General features: G+C 40.6%; 1 protein-coding gene across 1 annotated transcript in view; it reads right to left on the bottom strand.

Annotated features, from left to right (window-relative positions):
• The window catches only part of LOC146626998 (heparan sulfate glucosamine 3-O-sulfotransferase 3A1-like), a 37,926-nt gene extending 28,101 nt beyond the window's left edge, over nucleotides 1-9,825 (bottom strand). The window contains exon 1 of the mRNA XM_085360969.1: nucleotides 9,257-9,825. Within this exon, the coding sequence (XP_085217095.1) occupies nucleotides 9,257-9,825 (569 nt within the window). The remainder of the gene's footprint in view (nucleotides 1-9,256) is intronic.
• Between the last annotated feature and the right edge of the window lie 2,502 nt (nucleotides 9,826-12,327).

Raw genomic sequence — 12,327 nt, 5'->3', positions numbered from 1 at the left:
ATGTAATGTAAAGCTTCTACTAAAATTTGAATCCTCATTTTCCCTGCCACGTTTCATCTCTTACTTATTGTCCACAACTAGGGCTGCCACGATTAGTCGACTAGTCACGATTACGTCGACTATTCGTCGACGACTAATTTAATAGTCGACGCGTCATTTGAAGCTTTGTTAGATCCCAAAAGACGCAGGAATAAGTAGTAGGATTTAAGAGTGTAATAATGGACTGAAGCAGGAGATGGCAGCACTGCATGTACAAGGATGCCAGCTGCCGTTAAACCCCGAAGAAGAAGAAGCTTTGTCCCAGAATTCATAGCGCGGCCCAGCTCAGTTTCCAACAATGGCGGCAGCTAGTTAGTGTTAATATTACTCTTATCATTCTTTCTGGGTCACAAAATAAATGTTTAACATATTTTCAGGCGAGAATGTAGCTGTGTAAACCTCAAATATCTGCTCAGTTTATCAAGACACCACATATTTTCAAAAGCGCTCCGACGTTTTCAGAGACGTCTATTACCCACTAGCTCAATAGTTAGCCGGGGAAAAGGCTCACTAGAGCCGGTGAGAACACCGGACTCCCGGCAAATCGTTTTCAAACCCACTGCAGTCTTTCGCTACTCAGGTTAAACATATATAAGTCACTTAGATAACTTCAAAATGTTATTATTTGGCTTTTTTTTTAGTATTTTATTTGTTCCTGAGTGAATCGGTTTGGCTGAGATTAAAGTTATAGTTTTTACACAGCTGAATAAACGTCAAGCAGACAACTTATTATCAGAAGTGTGAGATGCTCGAGAATATACTCCGGTGTCCTGTTATATTTAAGATAGCAAGGAGCAGACAGCTGAGTTTATTAAACTCCACTCCATTTTTTTTTAAAAAGCTCTTTTTTAAAGCAATGGGAGCAATGGGAATGTTCCTTCCTACTTCTATTAGCTAAACATGTTTCTTTGACAGCAATCTTCCTCCTGTCTAATGTACAGTCAGACCTAGTTACAGTAGCAATTACTAGTGTTCAGGTTAAGATTAATTGAATTACTGTGTGGCTTCTCTGCACTCCCCTGTGGGCACATCAATCACGGGCTCTGCGCTACACAGACCCTTTATCACCCTCTTCCATCTTTATGTAAAAAGACGCAGGTTGTGCTGTTGCACTCCATCTATCAATAAACGGGTCTTGGCTGGCAAACTCATTTTCTAACACATTCCTCTCCTTAATCAAGCTGCCAGACATCGGGCCGATAGTTAGCAAAAGCCTGTGTGCCATCTTTTCTCTAAATGAGCAAATTTAAAAACGGTATACCTGTGATTATAATGACTCTTGTTTGACTTGAGAGTTGAAGCCTAGGCTCTGTATGAGGTCATAGAACATTTGTGATACATTTTATTCGATGATTTGTAAAGACAAATCCCGCTGCATTATATAATGAATGGCTCTTTTGTGACATGCAACCTTTTAAAATTGAAATACAAAAGACTTCACGTAAAGCGTTTGTTTGAACAGCTGGATTCCTCCTTGAGAAACCAGGTAGATTTCTCAAAACCGCACATGCAATGGATCTGGGGTGCTTCTGTCTGAATAAAGTAGCTCTCAAGTCAGATTATATGCCAGGCTGCCATTCTCTCTCCATTCAGCACCTCCATTATTAGCTATTTTAAAAATTGTGCAGGATTTCTGGTCCTGGTCTATAGTACTGCCAAACCCTAATCTTCTGCATGTTTTATTTCACTCATCACTACCATACACTTCTTTGTTCAATATCTAGCAGGAATATACCAAATACACTGGATACAGAAGTGCTGAAAGCCTGAAAATAACATCTGAAGTAAATGATGTGTTGGCCTCTTAACTGGCTATGCCAAAAAAATGCCAATCCCTCATTTTAGACGGCTCAAACACCCAGACAAGCACACATGTGCGCATTAAGTATACTGACAGTGTAATTCAATGTTCTGCATGGAGGCAGAGGTTGGGCAGTCAAACTAAAGTTGTGCCGGAGGTGCCGTCTGGCATTGCCCCTGCATGTCTGCAAGGCAAACTCTGCCAAAGCGAGTGGCACTGGCCAAGCCCCCGATGGAGAGGGGGAAAAGGTTGTTTGGTGCCATCCTATCACCACACAAGCAGCTGCAGATAGCACACATGGCAAGTGTGACAAAGTCAATGCCTTTAAGCACAGAGGCAGAAAGGGAAACGATTCCAAGTGAGCCAGCAAGCTTAAAATAAGACACTTGAAAATACAAAAAGGCTTTCCTGCTAAGCAAACACAAGCAAAAGGGTGGAAAGATGAACATCCAACGTCCTTGAATGCAAGCACTATAAACACTTAGAATTTGTAGGGATTTCTTTTAATTTACATGGACTTCAAATACCAGTCTGAGATTTTTGCCAGAAAATGGCAGAAAAAACGCTACAGTTGGAACGTAAAATGGAGGACCCAGGAGGAGAGGGCTTCCTTCTTTTTATTGGTTCCCAGGCTTTCCATAGCGGTGGTTCCCCCTCTCTTTCTGTCTGTCTGTCTTGTTCTCTCTAGCGGACAATATAGAAGGCTCCCTGTCCTGTGATAAATCTGTAGCCTGCGAGATGGGAAAGAGAGATCCATCACAGAGGCGTTGGTTTACCCTGCCAATCCGCACTACTGAGGGCTGTAACACGTACATGCTCAATCCATGCATCATTTCCCAAGCCCTTCTGTGCCCAAATAACACGGTTTTGGCTGCACGTTTCTAAAATCCTAAAGCACTCTGGCAAATCCTCTAAAAATCTTAATATGCATGAATTCTGGAGGTTGTTTTGTGGTTTGTTTACCTCGTTTCTATGAAGAGAGCTGACGGTCTAGTCTAAAACCCCTTGACTCTTCAGCGCCAAATGATAGGGTTACAGTCTTTCTTTGTTCAAGGAAGGATAACTCTTAACTTCCATCAACCTTGAAGTGCCATGAAGAAGGAAAAAGAAAAAAACACAAATGTAGTACAGAAAGAAAATTGCAAACATGACTTTTTCCCCCATCCTTTCAGTCATACTGCTCAGCAGAGTGCCTGGAGGCAAAACTGCTGCGATGTTAGAAAACATTACCTGGCAGGTTTCCATGGAGTTGAAGGAAAATAAACATCACTGACATTCATGGGCATTGCTGTTAAAGCATTAAACCGGCAAAGGGCTTCAGGTATATTAGCTGAAAATAGAACAGCGGCCTTCAGAGTTAAAACAAAATGCTTTGAAAAGGTCAACCATCTCAACTGTACAATACAGCGATAGAAGTGATTACAGAGCTTCACAGGTTTACAGTGCAACGTATATTAGTACAGTCAAGCACGATAAAAAAAAAAACGACACAAGTATTCCTTTTGAAATCTGAATCCCAGAATAATTGTCTAATGTACGGTTGAATACCTCGTAAAAAGGCCAACAGCTGCTAAGCTGAACAGGCCTGAGATACAACAGGGTCAAACAGGTTGCTGACTTGTGTACACATAAACCCAAATGTGAATAAACAACAGAATCCTAGAAACAATGTAATCTGACTCCAGTGTTACATTACCATCTGTTGGCTTTATGAACTCTGAGGGTGGCACATTCTGAGGCTGACCTTCCTGACTGCGATCAATCACCCTCCCTTTCCGCACATGCTCATTAAAGCTCTAAGAGGTCTGTGACACCTGAAATATTTAAAACAAAGAAACTTCCAAGCTTCCTTCATCTTTGCTAGCTTTCAAGAAGACGGCAAACGCAACTTATTTTAGGTGCGTCAGGTGAATACATCAGGTGCGAGTGCCTAGTGGAGCTCCAGGTGGTGTCTGCTGAGCACCCTGCACCTGCTGCCTGTCCTCACCCACCCATTGGAGGGCAGATTCCCAGGATGCCACAGGGCAGCTGCTGACAGGCACTACTTTGGATATTTCCCTTGCTTCTATCTACCTCCCCTTCACGGGGCCCCATAGGGTCAGCTGCTAAGGCCAAGTAAAGATGTTAGAGGGGGTGGCGGAGGTCAAGAAGTTGGCGAGAGGGGGATGAGGGGGGGACTGTCAATGTGCGCTGCATGCCTTCGGGAGGAGGTGACCGTCCCAGTTTTACAATTATACCACACGATAATCACTTTCACAATCCAAAGGCAGCTCAGAGCTCATACTCAGGTCTCTGGTGATCATGTTACGTCCACTATGTGGGAGTGTGTGCCCTCTACAACCTCAGCCATGACCCCTCCACCTCTGTGCGTCCCCTCCACTCCACCTGCCTCTGGCAAACCTGCCTTTATGTTGCAAATGTACTTCTGCTCTAGGAAAAACAAACCCTTAAAACACGCTTTTGTGAAGATTTATGCTGAAATTACAATCATTCAGTCCTTAAAATATAATATAAAATAATAAAAATAATATAAAATAAAATATTTAAATTTAAACTCACAAGCTAAACCAACTGTAAAGCAGTTTTATGTATAATTTTTCTATGTTGGGCAGGAAAAAAACGTTCCCTACCAAACTAAGTTCCACTCTTACGTCTAATTATGTCTAATTATGACGAAAAATGTCTAACCACATCAGAAAATCAGTAATTTCCACAGCCCTTTAACAAGGTAACTTATAACTGCTTAGTATTTTCCAATGTGGCGTCAAAACAAGATAAATCAAACAGGAATTCCATTTGAGGAAATGGTTGAAATCTGTTTTTAAAATCTTCACAGTGCCTTGGAGAATAGATACAACAAATTGCTCCTTTCAAAGCATCTATAAAGAGACCATATTGATATATTTTTAAATGTCACACACAGAGACTAATAAGGCCAGACAAACGGTCTAGGACATTTCAAATCCGATCATATTGCAAAATTCCAGATAGGCAAGTGAAGTAGAATCGGTATACACAGAGGTGCAAAGCTAGTGGGTGGCATGAACCGAATTATTTTCAAGTGAGCAGATTTATTTACGACTTGGACGAACATGTCATTCCTGACCGGGATACACTTAAAAGTATTTAAAGTTGCACATAAATATAAATGTATACACGCTCTCACACATGTTTTTCCTCATCTTCCAGCTGATCCAGGCACAAAACAAAATGTTTGCAAGTTTTATGTTTTTGTTTTTTTTTTATCCAATTTCCATTTTTTATACTTGCTAAATTGTATGAATTTGTGACAGGCTAAAGATGCTGACAGACAGTTTTTTTTTTTATTATTAACAGCTAACCTCTCCCTTTTTGAGCCGTGTCATTCTTTCCACTAGTTCCCCCAAGCTGCTTCACTCTCAGAGGGAAAGAGGGAATATCAGGCAGCAGCAAACAGGACTGTAGTTTAAACTCTGCCACACAACTCACTGAAACCCATTGTAAACACACTGGAAAGAACAAAGTTGGAAGTTGGCCTCATTTCAATTCCTGGGAATTTACTAGCTTTTCACCATCAGACTTCACTTTTTAAATTTTATTTTAACAAATGGAGTTTCAAGATGAGTAACCTAATACAGAAAATTGTAATCAATTTTAAAAACTAATAAAGTCCATTGCATTCAGGGGATTAAAATGTAGAAAGGACGCATGTTATCACGACACACATTTACATCTGGACCTTTAAGTGTATTCAAAACAGAACGAGAATATTTTACTTGTTCCATGTTCATTCCCGTCTCTACTGTGACCGCCGTATGGCAAAGAAACACATATCAGGCTACAAAACACGGCTCGTTTCTAACAGAAGTCCCCGCTGGGTCACTGCTTTTATGATTAAAACCTGTTTTATAGCCATTACAGAACTTCCTTTCAAATATGGCCAGTTTTATGAACGGGGAAACCCCCTAATTTAATGTGTTTCTTTTTAGCTTTGCTTTTTTTTTTAAATCCGAGCATAATGTTTTCATTTGCTTTCTCGTGGCTTTAAGTATTACACGTATGAGAAAAATCATAGACGGAGACTTCAAAAATTTGCTGATACATAAGCTGCCAGTTTTTGGCCCTGTGTGTCCGTGTTAGTGCTTTAAAGACGAAATCCTGCATTTCTCCACTGAATACCTTTGTAATATGAATATATGTGCAGCAGAGCTGGCGGCACATTGCCCTTGTGTTTACCCATGCCCTTGTGGTCACACATGTTTGTAGGAAGGGTAATTAACCCATTAAGGGATCAGGTGAAGCCTAATCCAACCGGTCTGTGGACATCAAACAAAAAACTGCAATGGCAGGGTCTAGACAGGTGAAAGCTTGGGTGTTCAGTAACCTAAGTAGGGCAAAAACATAATAGTGACTACTCTGTAGCGCGGACCTCTGCTTTACTTCAGAGTACTTGTGCTTGATCTCCTTGTTCACTCTGAGTGTCCATTTCCACAACAAAAGCCTAATAGGTTGTGTGTGGTTATTCAGAGTAATGTGTAGTGAAATGTAACACTGACTGGCTGTGCAATTGGGCTGGGTGTTAGTTTCTTGTACAACAAAAGACCCAAATCTACCACGAGGACACAGCTGAGACATCTGAAATGCTCCTGTGGACGAGCGGTGCATGAAAAACCAGATATTTTATTTATTAAAAAAGCTAAAGAAAATATGTTTTTGCTTTAAATCTATTATTAAAATCTATTCCATTTCATTTTAACTGAGGTAAGGTCAACAAGTTGGATATGCTAGCTGGGAACACCCAAAAACACCCAACCAGAATCTAAACAAGTGGAGATGGTGAGTCATAATTTTGCAAAAATACTCAGTTTTTTGGAAATGCGGTGAAGTTACAAGTTTAACCCCCCCCCCCCCCCCCCATGTTTCATGCTCGTACAGCTGTGGTGTCAATACTAAAACTTTTATCTTTCCTGGTAGACAGATTTTTGCATCATATCTTTTGGTGCGGAACCAACTTTTTAGGGCAGTAGAAGGAAATTCCAAGAACAAGCCAGACAAGTATAATTCTGGGAAAGCTGGAAAAGGATGCCAGAGATGTTGCCATGTCACATTAAGAGCTTAGAGGTGTTAAAATACGTTCCACGCATTCCCTTAGGAGACAGAGACGAGGGATTCACACTGAAGACACATGGCGTCCTTGACAATAAACAAAGTCTTCTAAAATGGAAGCCCCAGTGTTTTAAGTATTCACTGTTGCTAATGAAAAGAATCACATAATTCAAGAAATTGGACACAGTGATTAGTCACACAAATCAAGTCCTGTTTTCTACAAACACCAACAGTTTTTGGGGTGTGTGTGTGTGTGGGGGGGGGGGTTGTCCACCAAGCAGTGTAGTCCTGGCACAAAGATTTCAGCCTATCGCATGTCAGACATGTTTTAAACATTCCCACAGCGTTGAAATCTTATAACCATTAGTAAAATGACAGTAGCTCCGAGGCACAGAGGCTGCACCGATTTTCAAGAGGGGATGGCAGACTTTAGCAATCAAATCGATTCCCCTGTTTCAACAAGTGCTTCCGAAGTGCACAAAAACACCTTCAGATGACCTCGGGCCAGCAACTTCAAATGGATTCAGCTCAATCAAACGCTTCCAAAAACCCACAAAACAGGAAGATTCTCAGACTGTAGAGGAGAGCTGACAAGATGAACTCCCGTAAAGTGGGCCATGCTGTTGTAACAGTTATTTATGCCTCTTTCATTTCAAGGGTCTTTCTGTTTTAAATGGGCAGCATTAAGGCGAACCGGCACTAAGGTCTGTCCTTGGAGGCACGGTCCAAATTCCAGAGAATCTTGGCAACTCCTCGGGATAGATGGGACCCTTATGGATATAAAACCTCACAATGGATGAATAGGTAAACAGAAGGGTGTGAAAGAGTGATGGCAAAAAGAGAATGTTCACTCTCAGAGAGGCACAAAGAGGGAGGTGTGTGAGTGGGAGATGGGAGAAAGCCAGAGTGTTTGGGGGAGGAAGGGTGGGAGGGTGAAAAGGAGAAGGGTCTGGAGGGAGTTGTTGGTGAGAGTTAAAGTTTTGTCTCCAGGCTTTTAGAGGGTGCTGCGTGTAGTGCTAACTCAATCAAAAGGTGAATTATACCTCCTGAGACACTCAGGTAACCTTTCATTATGGCCCTAATCCTTCTTAATAACAGAGCCGCAATGTCGGCAATGCCCCATTACACAGAGAACCACTGAGAGGAAGAGCCATTATTCCCCACAGGCCTGTGGAAATGTGAACACAAAACACTCACTCACACACACTCGCACTGACAGATGAAATCAATCACAAATTTGACTTGAGTGAGAAAAACGCATCGCACTCCGTCACTGGGAAATTGAGACATTGAAGGAGGGTAGTGTGTTTATGCGGGATCGGTGTTTAGACTTCCACTTTTGCCAGACAAGATTTAAAGTGATCAGAATTAACACTCAAGTAATGCTGCGTGTTGAGAAAAAGAAAGAAAACGTCGGCAAGGCAAGGAAGTTGTGGGTTTTTATTTGTTTATTTTTTGTCTTTGTTTTTTTTTAACATTCAAAGTTATTTATTTTTTATTACACACACGGACAAACTTTGTCCTGATGCCACAAAAACACAGTCAAAAACCTTCACTGCTGTAATTTTTCTTCAGTAAATTGTTTTTGTTTCAGCTTTTGTTGATGAAGAGTTTTTCACTTTCTCTGGGTTTTTATAAAAGCACATGAGACTGACAATCTTGGATAAAGCCTCATGTCTGAGTTTTTTGTTTTTTAAATCCCCTTGATAAATAATTAACTTTAAGGTCTTCGCTGAACTTACCACATACATTAAAGTATTCACTACTAAATTATTAAAGGTGAAAGAAATTGATTTTAAGCGCTAAGAGAAAATTACTCCTCAACACTCTGATTTTTTTTAAATACTTTGATTTACCCTTGTCTTATTTCCCAGCCTAATGAAGCCTTAAACTCTGACTCCACTATGGCTCGAACCAAAGCAACTTAAAAGGCAGTCAACCCCAAAATGTGAAACAAAATGAGCAGCCCGATAACATCTAATGAAAACAGGCCTAATGTAGCTTTCATAAATCAACAGACTGTCCTCAGTGCTTATTCCAGCTGCAATTAGGCTACCTCTATAAAAGCTGAGATGTTAAATAAAGATTTCTGGGTTATGAGGAACAGCCTTTATCAGTGATGTGGTTGTGGGGGGAAATAAAATGCTGGAAAAACACAATCTATCATCGTGGCAATTTAATGACCGAAAACATTGCACAGATTTCAATGAGACTGATAATAAAGTTGGGTAATGTTCAGGCGTAATATTAACTGAAGTGTTTAAATTGTGTGTGTGAGTGTGTGTTTTCTCTCTCTCTTTATAAAAAATTTTTACTTTATTAAATATTCACCTGTACCACTCCAGCCCGTTGTGGTAGTTTCGGTCGAAGAAGTGCGGCTCGGCTCCCACGGCTCTGATGTCAGGATGAACCCGAAGAAACTCAAGCAGAGCCCGGGTCCCTCCTTTCTTTACCCCGATGATGAGAGCCTGAGGTAGCTTCTTGCTCCCCTCCCCGAGCGGACTGACTTTACCTGCGAACCTGGGCGACACTCTCCTGGAAACTACTAAATCCGGAGGTGGCAGCACGAGAGCCTCTTCGGGCAGCTCCGAATCCTGCGTCGCGCGCTCATCCGCGAGGACCTGTGAGGTGCGCGCGGCGGTCCCGTAGCGGTTCAACTCCGATCCGCCAGTCCATTCATATACCAGTCTCTTGGTCCTCAGCGAACTCAGGTCCTCGAAAAGACCAGCAGTCCGACTAGAGGAGCCTCTGGGCGGTGAGTTGCCGGTGGTGGTGGTGCAGCTTTCGGTGAGGAGGTGCAGGAGGAAAAAAGAGGCGAGGAGGGAGCACAGCATGACCACCGCTTTCCTGAAGATGCCTCGGGACGGGGGGTCCAGTTTAGTGATGCGGCTAAAAGCCATACCGGTCCCTTGGTGGTCGGTGCAGGAGCCACAGCCATGCTAGGCGCACATCACTGAGTCTTCTTGCCATGAAGGAACTAAAGTGTCTACATCCACAGTAAGCTGTGGATAACACCTCAATCTCCTCCAAAAGTGCCAAATGATGGATGCCTGCTGTGAACAGGTGTTAAGAACTTGCCCCAATAACTGTTCCACAGTATCCCCTGAAAGGTGAGAGTACAGCGAATCATACACACAGGTAATAAAGTCTGTGCTATCCTTGCTCTGTAAAGGATGCTACCACATCTCTCCCTGACATACCAGCAGCACGTGTATAGAGTTGTAAACTTGTCTCGCACGTCAAGTTTCTTGAGAGGCACCTCTCTGGCCAATAATATCAAGAGAGAAGCAGATAGGAGCCAATGATATTCCAGGTGGGGGCGGGGACACTGTTGCGCAGCCACTCTGCGAAATTAGATGGCATCTGCATGTGCAAATTAAAGTTAAAATTATCCGACAGGGGGAATGCTACACACTAAAATACACGGTAGAAAAAAGTACAAAGAGATTCGCGAAAGGACCTTAAGGAGGTTAGGCTTAAATAAGCCTAACCTCCTTAAGGTCATTTTCTGAGTTTTAAAAGAATGATCATATACACTATAACTAGTAAAATACAGTCAAATTCTCAAAACATTATAATGCATAATAATAAACTCTTGAAGGTTTGAAACACACATTAAGCTAAACACACACTACTTCGTCTGTCATGCTTGCAGGAGCAATTTTGCAAATGGTAAGTGCACCATTCCCTCTAAAATTACTGTGGCAGCATCTACCCAGATGACAAAATCACTCCTCAAATCCCCAAGACACTCACTTTTTTCTGCCAGTGAGAGGGAGACATGCAACCTAAGTGGGGCCACCAAAGAAGATGGCCTCCGCCATGAACTCCTTTTTATAACACATAGAAGAACAAAAAAAGTGAAATAATGATAACGGGACACATTATTTCTTTACAAGTGAACAAGAACAGAACCAAATGTTTCACATCTGCTCCTGCCTTTTGGGTATTAGCATGAGAATGTGCAGGCAGTGCTTCAATGCTGCACAGCTCACTGCTTGAGAAAGCCGATGGAGACCTCAACACTGGGCAGTATTGCCAGTGCCAGATGTCCCCCCATGTTGTTGAAACAGTACAAAGGGGGTGTCTCGCATTTAACCAACCACACCCCGTGTCTTTTCTCTGTCTCTCTGACATTGGAGGGATGTCCAACCCCTTCAAACCAACCATTATGACTCCCAGCATTCCCTAGCAGGGGTCAAATGGCTTCACATTTCTGTTTATCATAGACGGACACTGTTAAAATAATGATGCTCAAATAGAGAATGGTCTCAGGACAATCAAAATGCTCAAAGTTTTTAGATTTATTTATTTACACACCTCCCCAAAATTGCTCCAAGACCAGAGGTCACAAGATAAATCCGAGGGGTCACACATGATTAATGGGAAAATAGATAATCCAAAATACATGTCCACACAAAGCAGTGCTTATAAAATCTGTAGTCTCACACTTTTAGTCCAGCAGTTTTATGCAGCAGTTAGACGATCCATAATCGTAGTAAAAAAATAATCATATGTTAGAAAACATTGTTATAACTAAAATCTTACATTCAAAACATTACTTAGTGTTTGAGTGAAACACAAAGTGTAAAAGTACTACTAGCAAAGTAATAATTTGCTTTCTCAAAATACAGCAGAATGTCCCCTTGGAATAATTTTATATATATATATATATATATATATATATATATATATATATATATATATATATATATATATATATATATATATATATATATATATATATATATATATATATATATATATATATATATATATATATATATATATATAATAGCAGCTTCGCACTGATTCATTAATGTGTAAAAAAAATATATTTTAGTGTTATTTTTTAAAAAATATTTTCATCTAATATTGGGCAGTTAATCCTTAAACAATCAAATGGTTTAATATTTGTATTTTTTTTATTTTCTTTTTTTTTTTTTTGGATCATTGTGAAATCAATAGAGTAAAGTCTATACTTCCTGCTGAAATGTGGCAAAAATAATGGCATAAAACAGAAAAACTCATGTAACTAATGTATGTGAATGTGTCCCTTAAAGGTACCATAGATACAATTTGAACACATTTACTTAAGTAATAATTAACTATTTTTTGGAATAATAATTTATTTATGGAATACGATAGAATTGAATTGACACGATAATTTTGATTATTTGGTTTTAATGGGTTCTTAAAAGATGACTATTTGATGTTCTCTTATATCAGCTTTAATGGAGGTAGACAAGGGAGAAGAATAAAAGGAACAAAAACAGTCAAGGCAGTTCTTAAAAATGTCTTTTTCCAAGGTTTTATGTGTTTTAAGTTACTACACAGTTTGAGGAAGGGAGCTCATATTAGCTCAATACATCACACATATTAAACTTGTGACAAGGGGAAAT

The sequence above is a fragment of the Diplotaxodon limnothrissa genome, linkage group LG8 (assembly GCF_057381915.1).
Source record: "Diplotaxodon limnothrissa isolate DT_005_m linkage group LG8, D_limnothrissa_male_GT1.1, whole genome shotgun sequence".
Lineage (NCBI taxonomy): Eukaryota > Metazoa > Chordata > Actinopteri > Cichliformes > Cichlidae > Diplotaxodon > Diplotaxodon limnothrissa.
This window is presented reverse-complemented; position numbering and strand designations above follow the sequence as displayed.